Source organism: Argiope bruennichi, chromosome 2, assembly GCF_947563725.1.
Source record: "Argiope bruennichi chromosome 2, qqArgBrue1.1, whole genome shotgun sequence".
NCBI lineage: Eukaryota > Metazoa > Arthropoda > Arachnida > Araneae > Araneidae > Argiope > Argiope bruennichi.
This window is the reverse complement of record NC_079152.1, coordinates 129,837,167-129,858,813: the sequence shown is the minus strand read 5'-3', so window position 1 is coordinate 129,858,813 and position 21,647 is coordinate 129,837,167. Positions and strand designations below refer to the sequence as shown.

The 21,647-nt window shown below is 25.8% G+C and overlaps 1 protein-coding gene across 1 annotated transcript in view; it reads left to right on the top strand.

Annotated features, from left to right (window-relative positions):
- The first annotated feature begins 3,585 nt into the window (after positions 1–3,585).
- The window catches only part of LOC129960033 (amiloride-sensitive sodium channel subunit gamma-like), a 34,003-nt gene continuing 15,941 nt past the window's right edge, over positions 3,586–21,647 (top strand). Inside the window, exons 1-5 of the mRNA XM_056073053.1 lie at positions 3,586–3,846; positions 6,864–7,159; positions 13,971–14,079; positions 16,546–16,640; positions 18,863–18,987. Of these exons, the coding sequence (XP_055929028.1) occupies positions 6,870–7,159; positions 13,971–14,079; positions 16,546–16,640; positions 18,863–18,987 (619 nt within the window). The 5' untranslated portion in view covers positions 3,586–3,846; positions 6,864–6,869. The remainder of the gene's footprint in view (positions 3,847–6,863; positions 7,160–13,970; positions 14,080–16,545; positions 16,641–18,862; positions 18,988–21,647) is intronic.

Sequence of the window (21,647 nt, the reverse complement as noted above, 5' to 3'; positions counted from 1 at the left end):
GATATTCATCATTGTAATTGTAAATTATACCTACTCATCACATAAATATCATATTAGCTAATTATGAAAGAAAAAAAAGACGTTCAGAATTTGTGAACTTCATATACATTTGAATTGAAACTGAAACAGTGAATATATTTATTTAATTAAATAATCATTTGTGTTCCAAAAAAATTCGAAGTCATAAAGCAGAAATTTTTAAAAAATGTTGTTTTCATCCATCTTTATAAATTTATAGCTCAAACAAATTTTAAAAAAATATAGAGTCTGCAAAAACATGTTAATATGGAAATGTCTAAATGCTGACATATTACCATTAAATTATTAGTTGTAATATGCACAGTGAAATAAATCATTCGAAATGCTCTACATGGCTATTCATTGAAAAGAGAACAACTTATTCTGGAGCGTGTTCTTTTCTTAAGTAGTAAGTACTCATTAAATTTATTTCAAAATTTTGATTAAACATTTTAATTAAGATTATTCAATTCTTTAACACACTTTCTCGATAATTTTGGAGCCTGTTATTGCACAAAAATTTTACATCATTTTAGAAGTAAAAACATGAGCACATCAAACATTTTAATTTTATACCCATAAATTTTTTGTCCAGTTTTAGTAAATTTTAAATATACTCATTAATATATTTTATAATAATACTTTTCATTATCTCGGGTTAATTCACATATATCATTTTATATATTCTAATAAATACATATTTTTGCATGCAAGTTGCATCGGCTGTATAAATAAAAGCAAATTTCTTAAAATAAAATAAAAATAGCCTAATTGAAAATGAAGCAATATCAATTTATAAAGATTTGGAACAGAAGCCTTAATCTCTTCAAAATATACCCTTATATTTTGTCAAATGATAGGTAAATTTAAATATTAAAACATAGTTATCTTGTGGTGTAGCAAATTTCAAAAATGGGCACAATATTTTATTACATAAACAACCTTGTAGAAATCTAATTTAAATAATTGTGTATTTTGAGCTTTTCAGAAATTCGTATGAAACTCTTTGAATAATAAGTGTTTTTTTGTTACTTATGTTTTCATTTATACCTAAGCAAATTTCATTATTATGCAAAAGTCAAAAATAGATTAGAAGGCCTTTGAAAATTTATTATATATTAAAATATAATTACTTAAGGAAAGCTCTTATCTTCATTGACACAGTTTTGTAAAATAATAAGAAGTATTTAATCTTTTGATGCTATTGGTTAGGAAAGAAAATGAAAACTATTTTTAATTGAAAACGCATTCGAAGTATAATAAAAATGCATATTTAATGTAGAGAAAATCACTCATAACTAAGCTGGAATATTTTCTCCTAAATTTTTTATATGCTTAGACGATAAGGCATATTTTTATGAGTGCTTCCTTAAAAGTGTCTTGAGAGTAGTAACTTAAGAAAGAGGCAACAAACGTTTCTATGTCAAGGTAAATTCACAAGCGAGAGCTCCATCTCTTTGATCAAATTCTTAGTCTCTGACTCAATTTGCAAAATTTCATATTTCGTTGTACAGTGAGGATAATGGTATCTGCAGAAAAATTAATTATTTCTATTAATTTGATCGGGATTTCAACATATATCTACAATTTCGCTCCTAAAACGGCATATAAAATTTTATTTCTTCAAATCATTTCATTTCTGAATTATAGTTCTCATACAAATCTACAAATCTTATAACTTTAAACAAGCAATTCTTGTATATATATATATATATATATATATATATATATATAAAGAGAGAGAGAGAGAGAGATCGTATATTTCGGAAACGGTTCTAACAATTTGGATCAAATTTTGTACTTACATAAGGTTTTGGTTTTTAAATTTATCTATATCATAAATCGAATCTTTTCTGAAAAAACTCAATTTTATACACAAAAAATACACAAACATTTTTTTTTTTATAATTAACTATTATAGACTTTTTTTTATCTTCTCATGCCAACAACGCAACGTCATATAGCGCCATCTAGTTTTTGCAGTACTTGCATTGTTGCCATAGGATGAAAACCTACCGGTTTCTCAAAATTTTGAGTTAGCGCTATATGACATTATCCGATTATGAATACATTCGGCTCGAATCCAATATCAACAATGCAATTATTATGCTAACAAATTCAACTAAGATGTTAAACTAAGTGCATTCATGTTTTTATGTTTTTTTTTTTATTATTTATTTAAATGACCAGTTCATATGTAGGAAAGATTGAAAAAATATTCATATGTAATCAGTATGCAATTCGTATCTAAATACTTTCTCCGAAAAAAAAATATTTAAAAAAATTCCGAGCTAAGCTTGGTCTTTCAGATATTATGAATAAACAGGAAGATAGATGATAATCTCTTGTACAAAATCTTATACAAAAAAATTTTATGCCCTTATATATCTGACGATAAAATTTTATATCAAATTTCATTTATATAGCTTTTTGAATTTTTAATTTAATGTACACATACGTATGTGCTCTGACAGACAAACAGACAATCTTTCCTTTCAAGGTTTGAGATCAATGCTCGATTGAAAACTTTAAGTTTTGTGTGAATATCAGATACTAAATTTTTTCCCACCAGCTGAAGGTTATAGAGTTACAGCAGTCACAGATAGACAACTATAGCGAATAGAAACAGACCTAATTCTAAAAATGTGATTTTTAGATTCAAACAGCTCTAAAACATGAGGTTTGATTACAATCTCTCTTTCAAATTTTGTGATGATTACAATATTGTTTTTTTTTCGTATACTTGAAAGAAATACTTTTTTGCATATTTAAAAATAATACTTTTTGCATATTTGAAAATAATACTTTTTGCATATTTGAAAATAATACTTTTTGCATATTAGAAAGTATATACTACAAGAAAATGAAAAGTAATCCATTGAAAAATAAAAAGTAATACGTTGGAAAATACTGCAGATGTTAACGCTGTTAAAATCTGCAGTATTTTCCAAAGTTTGTTAAAAAACATTTTTTTTTTTTTTTTGCATCCTAAAAATTATTTTAATTTTTATTCATTCGTTTTTTTTTTTCTTGTCAGAGATAAAGGGCTAACCTTCTTTTATTTTAGTAAGCTTTATTAGTTTCATTTTTCTTTTTCTTTATGCTTAGTTTTAAAATCCATCTCCCAAAATAATTACCACCTGAAAACCTGATACAGAATGTTACATGCACTGATTATAAATCACAACGCGGCATATTTAAAAATATTTTCTTTTTTTTCTTTTTTTTTCTTCTTCTTCTTTTTTTTTTTTTTTTTTTTTTTTCCTTTCCACTGGCGATAGAAATGGCGTTTGTTTATTTATGTAAGCGTGGGTAGATATTTACTTCAGGGGAAAAAATGGAAGAATTTTGAAGTTCCCCAGAGAATAATATATGTGACAGGGAATAAAGAAAGACAGAAAAGAATAATATCTCAAAAATTGTTACAGAAAACAAAATGTGAAGGACAGAAAACAAAGATTTAAGGAAGATTCATCACTAACCGTTTAAGGGGGAACTCTTCGAAAGTTAGTGCGCATGCTCAAAAAAAGGAAAAAAATCAAAGGCAAGGGTTGGTGGACGCAACAAATTCGATATTTTTAGATGTTCTAGCATTCACTTATACAAGTTGCTCCACAGGTATCTTGTTTCTGTTTTTACAGTCTACTTCACAAAAACAGGAGAATCCATTGTAAATGCTCGAACATCTTAAGATAATTAAAAATAAATTAATCTTCACAGACGCTAAGAGAATGGAGTGAGGGCGCATTTTTATAGCGGAAATTAGATGCTTCATCATAATATAACCATTATGCAGTTATAATTACGCAGAAGTAAGAGATCACGAAAGTAAGTATTGGAATTATTTATTTATTTGAATTTCACATTTTTTTAAAGATTTTTTTTTATTTACTTACTATATGCGAGTAAATAGCCTTAATTTCTCATCTTCTCAGATTATATTTTAAGACTTTAAAATAAAATGTAGTATTTGTAAGAAAACATAGTTAAAAATTTCTTTTATTGAAGAAATTCTGTTCTAAGAATTTAGACTATTTTTCTAAACTTGTTTTTTAAATTAAAACGGCATTTATGATTATTTATTTTTTTAATATAAATACATTTTTATAAATTTTGTAATAAATGTTTCTTTGTTTATGATAAATATAAGATAAATAAATAAGAGCCTAGAAAGCACTTAATTAGTTTTGGTGTTAAAAAAGTATAGATTAAATAAATGATAAAATTGGGATTAACTATATTAAAAAGTTTTTTTTTTTCTATGAAAAATCCTTTAGAAGCCTATAAAGAATTTTCTGTAATTATCGCTATTAATAAATTAAGATATCTTTCTGTTTACATCCTCGAAAAAAAATTGCGTAAAATCAAATAATATTTCCATGAAACTATTACAATATCATGCAAGAAAATTCAGTATTAGATTATTGTATAATTCACTGTACAATTTTTGCAGAAATAATTTTTTAAACATTTTATTACAACTCAATGAAAGAAAGTGATCTCATCATTTATTAGAGTTTTTCAGTTTCTCTAATCAAAGTGAATCTCTTTGTGCTTATTTGATATAATTTTGGTAAATATTCTGGTCTCTGCTTCTGAATTTGAAACAATTTTTAAATATTTATTAAATTTCAAAGACATAAAAATATTTCAACTTTAATTAAAATGCTTGCTTGATTAAATTGAATCTCTTAATGATTATTTGATATAATTTTGGTAAATATTGTGGTCACTGCTTCTGAATTCGAAATAATTTTGAAATATTTAAAATTTCAAAGATAAATTTCAAAGAAATAAATATATTTCTACTTTTATTAAAATGCTTGTTTGATTAAATTTATTGTTTAATTTTTATTTGATAATTGTGATTGATTAACTCTTAGTGATTATTTGATATAATTTTGGAAAATATTTTAATCACTGCTTCTGAATTCAAAATATTTTTTTAAATATTTATTAAATTTCAAATAGATAAAAAATATTTCAACTTTATTAAAATTCTTGCTTGATAAGATTCAATCATTTATTGATTATTTGATAAAATTTTCTTAAATATTGTAGTCACTGCTTTGCTTTATGATTCTTGCACAATGTTTCAAAAGCAATTAGTTAATAATTTCATTATAATATTTCATTTGCAAACAAAGAACTCTATACTGGTATGTTTCCAAAATTCCCTTTTTTAAAAGATTTTTTGAAAGAATTCTAGGAAATAAAAACTTTTACCTTTTATCGTATTTTTATAGAAAAGAAACTGTCTCTTTTTTGTGATTAATTGATATTATTCTGATAAATGTACTCAAATGCATTTCACCTTAACGTATAACTGTTTTGAAAATCAGATAGTCAATATTTTCATGAAAATATACCTTTGGCAAGCACATAAATTCTATATTGTATGTCTACAAAATCACCATTATTAGAGTTCTTCAAATAGCTCTGGAAATTTAAAAAATTCACCTTTTATTATATTCATCTTATTTTTATGCATTTTTTAATATTTTGTTTAATTCAATTACATTTGTTAGTAAATTTTCATCTTTTACATCGTTTTAAAATTATTGAGATAAAGCAAAATTTATAATATAGCCAAATTGCAAAATGGCTTTTTTATAATTCATGATAACGATAAATATTCCCAGAAATTATAAAGATCACAGTCATTTTTTATAAATTTAGTGTATGAATAATTAATTTATGAATGATATTTATGATATAAATATTAATTTTAACGTACTTGATGCTATAATTTTCTTTTTTTCAAATGGTACATTTTTATATGCAAATGTTTGAAACAATTATTTTTTAATTTATTTTCATCAAATTTATTTAGATTTTTTTCAAATTTAATTAGAATTTAATTAGATTAATTTAATTAGAATTTAATTAGATTAATTTAATTAGATCAAATTTAATTACAAACAAAATTTCAATAACATCTTCTATTCAAATAACACTAATACTAATAATTTCATTAATACTAATTTCTTCAATTCCATTTAATTAATAGTAATTAATTTAAAATAATATAGTAAATAATGCGGCAAATTTGATTTAAAAAAACATGAAAGAAAATAATCCACATTATCCAAATATTTCTCACATATAGAATTTTTTGTATAGATACTATTATGTATATGCAAAAATGACACAATTGAGAACGCATTTAATTATAAGCTTTTTCTCAATATATATAATTTCAGATGAATCATGTTAAATTTAAAGTAAAAAAAGAATCTTTGACTCATACTTTTGTCTGTAGGAGTTATTCATCTCATTTCAATTTTTTTTTTAAATTGAGGTTTCATGTGTTTATTTTTTATAATACGTTAATGAAAGATACTGTAGTTAATTAGAAAAATTCATTTTATATTATAACTAAAATTCTCACTATTTTCTTTATCGAAAATGTCCTAGGTTCTGATGGCTGAATCATTTAATCCAAGGTATGTTACATTATATGTGTTACAAAAGTATACACAAATTATACTTTCTTTGTGTTTTTGCCAACATTTTTTTTCTTTTTTTTATTTAAACACTTTCAGTTAAACGTTCTTTTTTGCATGCTCAAGAAATGAAAAAAAAAAAAAATATATCGTAACCTAATTTTCTATTATCAGCTAGGAAACTTGTTAATAGTTAGAGAAGATGTATAGTCATATTTATCACATTTCTACGAAGTTTTCACAATTCGTTTTCTAATTTGGAAGGAAAAGGAAAAGCAACAGCTGTAATTAGAAGAAAAAGTCATTTGCCTGAGAGAAATGAACAAAAAAAATTTTAAAAGGTACAAACATATGTTGAATCTTTGACTGAAAAGTAATCAATCTTCGTTACTTTTCAAGGTTGCAATGGCTGTCGAATCTGCAGAAGCCCCGACTGGAAAGAAATCGGTGAAAGAATATGCCACTAAGATATTTAAGGAGTCATCCGTCAGCATCGTCTCGTCTATCGTGGCGACGGGAAATAACCGGCGGAAGGTTTTTCGTATTCTAGTATTTCTGCTGTTTACAGCTGGATTTCTGTATCAGTGCATCAAGTTCCTTTGCTACATGCTTCAGTATCCAACTGTCGTCAATATTGAAATGAGCAGACCTAAAGAATACATGGCACCGGCTTATACTTTTTGTAATTACAACATGTAAGTGACAGAGCATTTCTGTTGGTTAACAATTTTTCGATAAATATGAGGATGGATTTATGAATATCTTAAATCTAATCCGTAAATTTTTGCAAAAAAAAAAAAAAAAAAATGAATACGTCCTTCATTTCTTTTTCTTTCCCCATTCATCAATGCTTTACATTTTTCTTTTGGGTTAATAATTTTTCAGTAATTATAATGACGGATTTATGAATATCTTAAATTTAAACCAAATTTTTTTCAATAATTATAATGATTTGTTAATAAATATCTTAAATATAATCTAAAAAAATTTCAATAATTATAATGATGGATTTATGATTATCGTAAATCTAATCTGAAAATTTTTGTAAAAAAAAAATCTTGACCTTCATTTATTTTTCTTTGCCAATTCATCAATGCATTACATTTTTGTTAAGATAATTTTTTCCATAAATATGATGAAAAAATATTTTGAATATTTTCAACCTGCGCCATTGGTTTTATGAAAAAAAAAGAATTTTGAAAATAGTATTGAATCTAATCTTAAAAGTCTTAAATTTATTCCCTTTACAAAAACAAAAGGATCATATTCTTAGTTTTTTTTTTTCAGTCATCAATGAAATAGAACTGGAGATACTCGATCGATACTATTTTTGAAACATTATTTTGATATTTTTAAATCGATAATATTTTAATATTTTGCAAAAATTGCTGTATCAGAAAATAAGTGTAATTGTATTTTTGCTAAATCAGTGTAATTGTACTTTTGTTAAAACAACAATTTTACATTAAATACAATAGCGGGTTTATGAATTATTTTGAATCTGCACCATATATTTAAGATAAAAAGAATGACAGCATTAATCTTAATTTTCATTTCTCACTTACCAATGAGCAAAAATTGAGACATACCTAAAACAGCTCTATACTACTTTATAAATTGTTCTATAACAAAATATGTGTGCTGGAAACAATTTTTCTAAAATTAGTGTTATTTCTTGAATTTTTACAGTTATGAAACAATGATATATAAAAATAATAATTAATAGGATGAATTTTTATAAGAACTAAGATGCTTTCTCTGTGATTTACATTAAGGAATATCATATATAGATCTCATATGCTTTTATTTTAAACGAATTTTTTAGATTAATCATCAGATTTTAAAGGAACTGGAAATGTTGGTCTCCATTAAACATTTTAAGAAAATGGATTCGTCACGGAAAATTGAACTTAAATATTTTGTTGTCTAAGACACAATCAAATACAACACAAAGCACAGCAGACTAAATTTTAAATAAATAACAAATTTTTAAAAGAAATTACTATTATAGAAATCTTTGTAATGTGTACATTCTCAAAATTGTATATCAGAAATTAAAACTCAATAAATAACAGCTTCAATTTTAATTACCGAATGATTGTATATAGCCATGTTATTATCAGTATAAGTGAGATGTTAAAAAATAAAACCTTTAAATTTAAATTTTCGTGTAATTTAATGTCATTGTAATATTTTAGTGAACAGTGAAATCACTATGTTTCATCTAGTAAAACATGATTGATTTTTATGAAATTTTGAAACCAATGTATACAGGAGGAAAAGTATTAATCAAGATGTTACTTGATGTATTTATTTGTATAATTTAAGGGAAGAGTCCTCCACCTTATTTATCTTTAAAAACAAATGCATGATGTCCATACGTGATCAGTGTCAAGAATAGAGCGAATCGGAAATCAACGAGTAAGTTTTATATATATATATATATATATATATATATATATATATATATATATATATATATATATATATATAGTATTTCGATAACAGGATGATGAATCAAACACTACTTTAAATCCTTCTCTTTCTACTTAAAATATCTTAGAGTCACTACTGATATTACAGTCTCAATTACTTATTACATGTTACTCAAATAATATTTTTTTATGAGAAGCAAAAATCATTTTTCGTGCTTGAATTCTTTTTTATTGATTAAGAGCCATACGCCATTTTTTATGACAAAACTAATTTTTAATTTCCTTAGTTAACTTAAAGTTATATCATTACGGAATGTTTTAATTCATTTCAGATAATTTCTTAGTTGTGGATTAAATAGAGATTTTTGACATAAGCCAGACACATCTATACTCTGCCAAAATATTTATTACAGATTTTGGTCTTGGCTTTCGTAAGCTTTTCAAATGCCTCAGCTTATGAGTTTAAGTATTCTTAAACAGAATATTTCTAACGCAGCTTGGAATGTTTTCAAGATAGGCAACGCAAGAAACTAGCTACTTTTTTTCATTTCTTCGAAGATTTCATTTCAGCACTCAACGGCTGTGAAAGTGAATGTTAAAAACAGTTGGCGTCTTGAGTAAAGACGAAGAAAAACTTAGTCTTACAGAGTGATTTATGAAAGGTATTAACATGTACTGATAAGTCAAGCACTGTGTAAGATTTTAAGTCGTTGGCTTCAAAATGAAACAATTGAAAGACTAAAGAATAGTTTTCCTTTCTTCTTGTTGACATTTTTCTTGTTATACCTGCGGTATAACGGTAACGGTCTTCACTCACAGGCGGATTTGGACACTTTTCGGCCGTACAAAGCCTGCAGTATGGGATCCCACTTTTTATGAATTGCATAATTTATTTTCATTCTTTGACTTAATCAATCAATTTGTAAATAAATTATTTCAGATTAAAGCTTTTTCTATTTCAGTTTGTGAAAATACATACAGTTTTTTTTATTTCTTTACTATGGCTATAATATATATATATATATATATATATATATAAAGCTGAATGTCTGTGTGTGTGTTGGCGCTCTACAGGCCAGACAGTCCAGACCTACAGCTACCAAATTTGGTACATGCATAGCTTGGAAGTCGGGAATGTGCACCTGGGGTCCCTTTTTCTGAATTTTAATTATTAATTAAAAACTAACTTTCTCGACATAAAAAATCTTTTCATTTCCCCACCGCCAAATGAGTAAGGCATCAGTTTTTTTCCCCACTCTAAAGGGGATAGGCTTAACAAATTTTCGGCCTCTTATTTCAAACGATTATGTTTATTTTCTTAATGTTTGATGCATTTAAAACTAAACATTGTTAATTAATCGATCTCTCAGATTCATTCTGAAGTACTTTTGAATAAAAATAAAACAAAATAAAGAAAATCAAATATTTCGAATCTGCATAGCGTTACCCCAACTGGAGCAGAAAATTCACGCATTTGCGTTACCATAATGGCGTTGAAAATTCACGCATGCGCATTGTGTTCTGATTGTTGACAACTACTTTAAACGGATACGGACTTGAATTTGAATTCTTAATATGTTTTCGACAGATAATTTCAAACGATTCTGTTTATTTTTTTAGTGTTTGATGAATTTAAACTAAACATTGTCAATTAATCGATCTGTTCATGATGAATCTGACAAAATTTTGCTGAAAACTTCTTGGGATATTATATAAATTAAGAAAAATATTCTTCAGTGCCCATAAAGTTTAAATTCTCAGCGACTCTGTTTTCAGTACTCAAATTTTTAAAAAAATGCTTCGTTTCAGTAAAAAAAAAAAAAAAAAAAAAGATTATATTAATTGCAGTTGAAACATTTCCACTTTAATTTAAAGCATAAATTCTGCTGGAGCTAACTGAAAATTAGAGAGATACACATTACGTTATGGCTGAAGACCTTTATAATATTTTAGGTAAATTATATTACTATTAAAATTTGAAGTTTTAAAATATTTTAATGAAGAAGCAATTAAAATGGGAGTTCCATAAAATATTTAATTATTAGAATTTCAACGTGCATTAAGATTGGAGAACCGGCTGGTCGCCAAAGGCGGCTAGTATATATATATATAAGCCTGATGTAATTAAAACCTATTATTGAAGCAATCTAAAATTAAAATTATTTCGGAAACGAAACTAAATTATTTCGGAATCGCAACTAAAAAATTATTTCTGATTCAAACTCAAAACTAAAAAAAGAACAGAGAAAAGCACCATTGTATTTAGAGAGCGCAAATGCAGATACTGCTAAAACGCACATGAATCTAGACAATAGTAATAAAAACCAAGTTAATAGGAAAAAAAATCAAAATTAAACCTAATAAAATAAGAATCCGTCCTGAAGACTTTATCAAGGGTCATCCGCATGGAGGAATTTTTAAAAAGGGATTTTTTTCTGTGAGGAATACAGACTAAAATGTCCAACCGTATTGATTCCTCGTGACCCGAAAATCCCTTGAAATTAAGTCCATTAATTAAGTAACAGATACACCATTTTTACAGAAAAGAAACAAAACAATAAATTAAAAGAGCACGACTACTAATAAGCAAAAATACAATGACATAAAATAACCATATAATAACTCTCAAACCAATTATGAAACAAAAAGGAAAAGCCATACCAGCAGCAGGCAAAATTTTTTTAACATAAGCTGTCCCATTTTGCTAACGCCATTCAATGTAAAAATAATTGGAGGTTCTCAGCGCCATCTATTGAGTTAGTTAATATGCAATGGAAGGTCAATTTTTATTTAAGGAAAAGGATTAATCCCAAATCACCTCTTTTTTAATTAAAAAATTTATATTGTAGTAGTTTTTGGGAAATTCATTATTAGTTAAATTTTTAATGAGATTATTTGTTGCTTCAATATAGGAAATTTTGTTATTACAAACTCTTTTAATTCTGTTAAATTCTGAGAAAATTAAATTTTTGAAAATTTTAGTGTTTAGATTGGAATGATAATTACAAAGTTTCGTGATTTTAAAGCTAAATTCACCCCTTTTATCGTAGATACCAACTACTGGTTTATCATAAGCTATTTCAATTTTTAAATCCAGAAAGGCAGCCTGAAGTTGATTTTTATTTGTTTCTGTTAGAATTAAATCTTTTGGATAGCAATTAGTCACAATATTGGAATTATCTAAGTTTATCAAAAGTAAGTCATCAATACACCTCCACCCGTTTATTAAATTCTATTTAATTATTTTTTTCTCATAGTAATGTAGGAAAATATTAGCTAAAGCACTTGAGAAAGCTGTTCCCATTGCAATGCTCTTTACTAGTTTATAAAAATTAATTCCATTAAAAAAGTAATTATCAGTAATATTAAAATTACATAATTCTAGCCAGTTATTTTTAGAAATAATATCTTCATTTAAATATTCGTCATATATAAAAGTGCAGACATTTATTAATTTTTTCATGAGGTAGATTGGTGTATAAATTTTCGAAATCAAAAGTATTAAGTTTATTTATGTTGTTATCTTTAAGAAATCCCATTACTTCTTTGCAACTATTAATTATAAAGTTATCTTCATCTTTGATTTTGTCCAGGATAATTTTTAAGTTTTTAAAGAAATGTTTTTCCGTATAGTAATAATAACTACCATTGCTACAAGTCACGAATCAGTTAAATTTCATAAAAAACCATTAAATTTCAGGGGATTTTCGGGTCACGAAGAATCAATACGGTTGGGCACTTTAGTCTGCATTCCTTACAGAAAAAATCCTTTTTTTTCAATCCCTGCCTGAGGGTGATCCTTGAGAAAGTCTTCAGGCCGGATTCGGATCTTTTGTTTTTGGTTTAATTTTGATACTTTTTTCCTATTAACTGGGTTTTTCTTACTATTATATATATATATGTGTGTGTGTGTGTGTGTGTAATATATTTTTTTTTAGTTCTGGCTTTAGTTTTTAATAAATGCAAAACATGATTATAACTTGAAGAAATAATTGATACCATACATTTTTTTGTACGCCAGATTTTCTTGTGATTGTAATGTAACTGATTTAGAGTAAAATTTATTATTGTAACGTAATTAATATTCATTATGCTAATTATTTTCGGTTCCAGATTAAAGTGAAGAATTCTGTGGTTTTTATTAACTTGTAAATTTTAGAGTTGTGGTCTGAAATTCTTGCTTTTACTCGTAAATTAGATAACTAGCTCATAAAAACTACAAATCAGAAATTTGAAAGGAAAATGGGAAATTATTTTAGCCCTAATTATTCATATTTTGTGTTATGAAACGAAAGAAAATTCAATCTCTTAAAATGATATAGTTTTAAAATAAATATTTATCTTCATAATTCAGTATAAAATAGATTTAAAGGAGTTACTTCAGAGATTAGATTCTTTAGTCATTAAAATTGAGAGCAATTAATAGTATAATAGAAATGATAGCAATATAAATTAAAAAGTAATGTAATATCAGATGAATATAACTATTACTTTAATTGATATAAATTTTTTTAACAATTAAATATCGAACATTTTTAAATCCTTATAATTCCTTGCTTTTATTTGAAACAACTTAGAAATACACAAGGAAACTACAATAACGCAGAATTTATTAACTCTTGCATTTAAGACAGAATGTAGTACTTAGATATTTATTTTCATTTTATTTCATTCATTTATTTGATTTCATTTATTTATTTTAATATTATTTTTATTTCGTTAGGTTATTCATTTTTGAGATTTCATTTAATTATTTTTGAAATTTGAGGGTTTTTTTTTTTTTGAGTTTTTGTTCCAGTTATAAAAAGTACCACTGTTTATGTATCTATTATTTTCATTCATAAGGCATAGTTATAGTTGCATATTTAGTTATTACCAAGTTAATTTAATTGCACCTGCAATGAAATGAATACAAGCATAGAGTTAAACTGATTATTTTCTTAAATTAATAATCTTAAAGTTAATTTCTACAAATTAAATAAAGGAATAATTTTCCAAATTTTTGTATTATATCTAGAAATATCACTTATTAGAATATATCCTTTATTAGACAGTGAATATTTTTTCATAGAATAAAAAGAAGTGACTTTTGCGAGGCTTTTCCCGATAAATGCGTTGATTCTGATGAAACATTGTGCGAAGAACAACCACGATACTGCAGAGGTAATACTACAACAAAGGTAAGTTCTGGCCTTTTCTGATATTTCTAATTTATGTTTCCAGTAAACTTTATTCATACTTATAAGCTTCAAATATACATAGATGGAATTATGTTACCGATAGCTTTTCCCTCATTTTTTGATGCACTATTTTTCTGAAATTTTATATATTATTTGTGTTTATGATGACAAAATGTTAATTTAAAATATACAGAATTTAGCTATTAATTAATCTCATAATTTTAATTTCTCTTGATGAGATATGCTTAAACCATTTATTAGGACGATGAAAACCATTAATTTCAAGGATCCAAAATATTTATTAAAGTTATAAATGATGAAAAATTAAAAAAGTAGAAAATAATGAAGATAAACATTTTAAGAAAGCACTAAAATTATATTTTGCAAAAGTTTGAAAGTTTACTCAAAACCTGTAAACACCTGATACATCAGAAATAATAAATAGAAAATAATGAAGATAAAAAGTTTTAAGAAAGCACTGAAATCATATTTTGCAAAAGTTTGAAAGTTTACTCAAAACCTGTAAACATCTGATACATCAGAAATAATAAATAGAAAATAATGAAGATAAAAAGTTTTAAGAAAGCCCTAAAATTATATTTTGCAAAAGTTTGAAAGTTTACTCAAAACCTGTAAACACCTGATACATCAGAAATAATAAATAGAAAATAATGAAGATAAAAAGTTTTAAGAAAGCACTAAAATCATATTTTGCAAAAGTTTGAAAGTTTACTCAAAACCTGTAAACACCTGATACATCAGAAATAATAAATAGCAAGGAACATCAAAAAATAAAATATTATAACAGAATATTGTTTTGCTAATACATCCAATAAAATTGAACTATAATGAATATTTAGACATTTAATAATTTATATATTAATACTTTAACATCCGATAACAATAACATAGTGTCATTAAAAAATCAATCTTTATTTCCTGATGACATCAACGTGTTGTCATTGGCAAGCTGGCCGTTATTACTGATCACATCAGAGTACTGCTATTGGCATATTGTCACCAGATGAATTTATGCTAGTCGTTATAAATGAGAAAAATCTCACAATTTGATGCGTAAATATAAAATTGGGCTATATTATTGTGATTACTTTGCGACTTAAAATGAAAAAGTGAAAAATTAAATGAATTCAGTGTTATTAACATGAAGTTATTTTATTTTTAAGAGAAATTTAATAAATATATATAGTAATTAAACTAAAATATATTTGAATGTATTTTAATAATTTCGATAAAACATTCAGCTAATTTTATTATGTTCGAATGTATTTTGCTCTTTGTATATTTTACTGAGTAGCTTTGCAAAACGTCCAGATAAAAGGTAAGAGAATGTTTATGAACTGTACGGACGTAAATGTGTTAATAATTACTCTAATTATATCATGTACTAATTAGTACTGTATATTAAATAATTAGAAAAATTTCTCTTGATCTATTTTGATTTTGATATGGCTATTTTATATGCGGTAATGCAATTGAGTAGATGATTAGATGCATTGCAGTTTTTGGCCTTACATGACAATGAGTACAGAATATTCTCATTATAAACTTCAACTCGTAATATACTTCAGTAATACACTATTCCCTGTTATATAAATTTACGTGATATACATCACGAATTAAAACCAATAATTCTTAGGCATAAGTGGACAGATATTACCATAATTTCAACGAATCATCATGAAATGAAGAATGGTGAAGGTTAATGTTTGGACGAACCTAGAACAACAATGCAAAAGAGATATTACTGTATTATCTCTTGATTTATACCATTTTCGTTACAATAAAAGATTTGCTAAAACACATATTTCAAAACGAAGAGTGTTATTACTTTTATCTCGATATTCTTCCTTAGAAAATCCAATAATGTGTTTGAAAACATGGTAACGTATCACTGAGATGATAAGATTGTTGTGACAGATGTTTACAAAAGTTTACATTATTCTATTATTTTCTACAAATGTAATGGTTTTAGCTTATTTTCAATATACGTTTCCGTTATTCATATTCAAATCAGGTAATCTATTTTAAATTAATGGTAACATATTTCCTAATAAATGGAAGGTTATATTATAATTGCCCATTGCATGACAGAAATTTATTTTTCAATGTATTTTTAAATACTTTTGCACTTTACTGACAATGGGTGAAATTTTAAATATCATAGAGTTATAACATATAGAGAAGAATGAATTAATTTTGTCACGTGACCGCCATTACGTTGTCAAGCTTATTAGGATTTATTTTATATTTGACAATATCATGAATATTTGAGTCTTCCAGTACTTATGAATTTCAATATTAAGATGCTTATAGGAAATGTATTTAAGAAATTTAAACAATTTTAAAAGCAATGCGATATAAGATTAGGTAGAAAATAGTACAGTTATTTCAGGAATTTTCATTTAATCTGAAATTTATAAGTGTTTCTGATTTCTGTAATTTTAGATTCCAGTTAAAGATGCTTGGAAGTTTTTGAGAAACACGGGACATGCTTTAGAATTTGGTCATGATGTGAAGAACTTTTTAGTTCGTGGCAATTGGTAAATAAATTTGTAGCAAAAATTTAAAATTCAGTTTTTTTAGTATTTAATTTGTAATTTTGTTTATATGTGTTACAGAACAAATTCAAATGTAAAATAGGTATCAAAGGAGTGTAATATAAAAACAAAGATCAAAAATTAAACATGAGCAATAGAAGGAATAAAGCACGAGAAATGTGTAAATAAGGCATCTACCAAAATTAGAATAGTAAAATACAGGAATTTTGATGTCAAAAATGTAAATATAATATAAAAAATAAAAGCTATTTGAACTATTTTTGAGTAATTTTTGAATTTGAGTAAAAGTAAGGATGAAAAATGTTCAAGAAAAGCCGAGAATAATAGTAATAGTAAGAAATATTCCTTTATAGAAGAATTAATTTCTAGAAACTAATTTCTTAGAGAAGGAATCATGTGACTTTTTTTCCTTTTTGTATTGAAATTCAATTCCTATTTTAATTAGTGCCCATCAAAAATTTTCAGTTATGTATATACTTCTAAAATTTTCCGTGCCTATCATTTTTTCATTCCCACCAAAATTCCAATCATTGCAATTTTTATATAGTTAATTAATAAAATTAAATAATTAAAGTCTATTATAATATTGTGAAACTGAGACAATGCTTATATTACATAATTTTATTCAATATTAAAAAAAGAACAACCTAAAATCTCATCTGCGATCAACTCTAATAGTTTGAGAATCTCGGTGTTTGAAAGAGGGTGATTTTAAAACCATAATATGATAGTATTGTGGACGGAAAATATTGCTATTCTCTTTATAAAATGCGATTATTTGAATTTTATATCAAAAATTAAAAATTAATTTTTTTCAAAAATATAGTCTTTCTACAGGATTGATTGATTTTTTAGCAAACTTACAGTATAAGAAACAGAAAGGGAAAAAAATGTAATAACTTTCAAGAAAGGAAAAAACATGTAGCATATGTTGCTATCTATGCAAAATAATTCTGAGAATTCAGTATTATATTAATATTCAAACAAATAACAAATTTTGGTAGTTTCTGTAGTCGTTCTTTTTCATGGTTTGGGATAAATGTTTACTAGAAATGATGTTCTGCAAGATCTATCTGCCATAGATAAAATGTAGAGAGTGAATTGTTAATGTTTCTTATACAGACAAGTACAACAGTGGTCTTTCGGAATCTTAATTCATCAGATGCTTAATCACAAACCAATATTGTTGTTCTTATTTTTATATTTATGCAAAATGAAGTGTTCCAACGTACCAACAGATGTGAATTCGTCGTGTCCCATTTTGGTTAAAGTAAATCATCATCATTTCTTCTAAGTTCTCCTTTCTTTCTCCTCCATCCTTTCTAAAGTAATGATGTTCTAATTATGTGGAGAATACGTGATTTTATTGGGAAAAAATATTTTGCCCTTCCGAAGGAAAAAAAAAATCAAATTCCTAAAGTTTAAGACGAATAATTTCAGCATAATTGCTCAAATTTTGTGTAGTAAAATTAAGTGCAAGGTAAGTTCATGTTAAAATTTTGACCTGTGCAGCCTTACAGTGAGTGATAGTATGCTTTGTTTAAAAAACATTGATATTGAAAAAATGTCATCTATTTTGTGAAAGGCCTTAACCAATTCAGGAGTAGTGTTTATCAAGAATGCCGAATGGAATATTTTTTCACAATTCATTATTTATTATAGAAGTCCTACACAGCTTATACTTATTTCTTTTGCATAAAAAAAGTGTTTGCACTTATTTTTTAGATGGGTTGTTTAAAAAGTTTCGCACAAGATAAAGATTAACAAGTAAGGATAAATATTTCCATCTTCGATTTTTTTTTTGTTACTTACAGTATATTGATCATATTTGCTATATTGTATGTTTGTACAACGCAATTCTGTTTATAAAATTCACTACGTGGAAAAAATTTCTTTTTTCATAGAATGCGAGTGAAATAGTGAGTGAGTGTTTTTTATAGAATTAGATTGAGTAGTTTCTTTAGCATGCAAAGTATATTCCATGATTGTATGATAAGGAAATTTCACAAAAAATAGTGAATATATATCAAATCTAATGCTGCTTATATTAATGAACAAGTTTCATTGCACGTACAAAAAATAAATTTATGCTAAATAACATTAGAGTGAGCAAAACACCATTGCTTCCGAACATGAAAATATTTTATAATATTTCAGGAGCAATAATTTATATATATATATTGCTTTTTTCTGTATTTATTCAGGGAGAAACCAAATGGACCATTTTTGAGGGCTAATACAGAAGAAGAAACCACTTCAACGTGCTATTCTCTCGGCGAACGAATCAACAGCACTTCATCAGCTCGATATATAAAAAAAGTGGGAAATTGTAAAGTATATTTTATTATCATACCTTTTCATTAAAATATTATGCTTAATTTATTCTATTCAAATCTTTTTAATTCAACATAACAGTAAATTTACATTTACATTTCTCTGATTGCAAACACCAATAATGTTTTACATATCGCGTTTTTTCGTTTAATAATAAATATCAAAATAATTCCTATTATGAAGAATTCTTTTAAGAAGAGATTTTCATTTTAGTATTAAACGTTATTTTTAAGGTCCATTTATCTCAGCAGACGTTAATTCATTCGAAAAAATAGAGAATTGTGACAAGAAGAAAAGAAAACTGCTGAAACAGCTATGGCTGTAAATTTTGGTCACAGAGCAGTTAATAAAATTACATTATTATTAGTGTAGCAAAAAATGTTTGGATGTCTACAGCAATATTGGCATCCATAGAAAGCTCTAGAAGGATTCTCTATATGATCGACTGATAAGTAATCTTAAAATCTGACTTCAGCGAAGTAGCAGAAAATGTGATATTCTTGGCATGGAGCCAGTAAGAACATTTTAGGATACGTTAGAGAAGCTCATGAAGTTCAATGGTTCTTCTTTTATTCAAAAGTATTATACATATCAGATTTGTTTCTGTGCCTTTGGCTGAATGAGAAACGGTATTTGAAGAAATAAATCCTTTAAATCTAAAGGCATGATCTGTAACTTCACAATTTTATCATCAAATGTTACTATTGCAAACATATCAGCCTCTTCATTTCAGGTTCTTATCAATGAAAATGGTCCCATAAAAATAAAATATAGAAAGATCTCCATCAAGGATTGGTCAGTATTGCAAGGACTTATACCTTGCAGTACTGTCTATGACCGAAGAAGGGACTGAAACATTATATCGCTTTGAGATATAATGATGATTCAATATAACAAAGATCGCTTTGTAATAGACTAATCCTTCCAAAATGATTTTTAAGTATCTCAGACATGGTTCTCGTCATTTAAGGATTTTTTAAGTAACAGCATTTACACTTCTGAAATTAAGGGAATGTGACGAATCCCATCTACTTGCGCGGAGGATAATCTGTATTGATCTGTTATGCATTGCTTTGAATTATGCATGAAACTACATTCTAACTGAGCAGCCATGAAACCATACAATAATAATCTAATTATGCGAAATAATTTCGAATAACATTGAAATTCTTATTATGATTATGATTCGAATTTCTTTGTTTTGATGATAGCAAATGATTGATATTTAATATACGAAAAAGTTATGCACAAGAATTTATGGAAATATCGAATTAAATAATAAATTTACATGATACTATTTATGTTCTATTGCTCACTAAAACAATTTCATATTTCTTATTTAATGTCTAAAAATGAGCAAAGAGTAATATTATTATCAGTTGAAAATATTACATATTATTATGCTTATTCCATTTATTAGTTCCGCCTTGTCTAATTTATAGCTTAGATCAACGAACATTTTATTAATTTTGATTATATTTAAGATTTCTGTAAGAAATAAATATAAAATAGAAAGCATTACAAAATAAAGATGTTTTTAAGCCTAATTTATTTTTCAGAGCTTTAAACGAAAACATTTTATTTTATTTGAAGCTGTAAAGGACAATAATGTGCATCGAGATTTCAACTTCTAAATAAACCTTGTCATGCTCTAAAAATAATAGAATTTAATTTGACATTTACATTAAGTAGACTTCCATATTATTACATTTTGATACTCATAAAAATTGCATATGTAGTATACAAAGTAGTGCCTTTTTCTCCTAAAGCACCATTTGACATAATATATGATTTCGCTTTAATATATAAAATGATGAAAATCATGACAATTTTTTGTAAAATTACAACAAACGTAACGTCATTTCGCGCGCGCACTATTTAAACCATGTGGAATCGTTTAATTAAGAAAATAATTATTTTATAGTTTAGCAAAGAGGACAAAAGTGCCAATTTTGGCTAATTTTCAGATGTAAAATAGCGATAAAAACTAATTTGGTTGTTTGGCTAATTTTCAAATGTAAAATAGCGATCATCAGAAAACGTTTTCAATGGCTGATTAAAATTGAATGGAAATTTTGAATCAAAAATAATTTTCAACTAGCTGTATTGCTTTTACAACACTTGACAGAATTTTTACTTTGTTGGAGTATCATACTAATTTCAAATGCAAGGCTTTTTTTTCTTTTCTTTATAAAATGCATTGAAAATGATCTTTTTGAGCATACTTCATAAAAACAGCAGCAAAAATGGTAAAAAAAAAATGCAGCGGTAACAAAATGACACTATTGGTTGCAGAACAAATCATATCTTTATACATCTATAAGATAGGCAGGTGGTACAATTCTTTAACTAGAGTAAATTATCCATACTTGAAGAACACGCGTGTCATTCTTAATGATTTTACAACCAAGCATCTAAAGAATTAAAAAAAAACAAATATTTTCATAATTCATAGTTGTTACAAATTACAAATTTAATTGTTGTTACAAATTTTAAAAAAAAAACAAATTAAAGTTTGAAATACATTTTTACTGGAAATATCCATTAAATATTATGCGTATGACTAAGTACAGTCTATTTCCTGAACATTAATTATTAACTTGTGCATATATATATGTATATTAGAATATTTCGAAAACCAAAACTATATAAAGA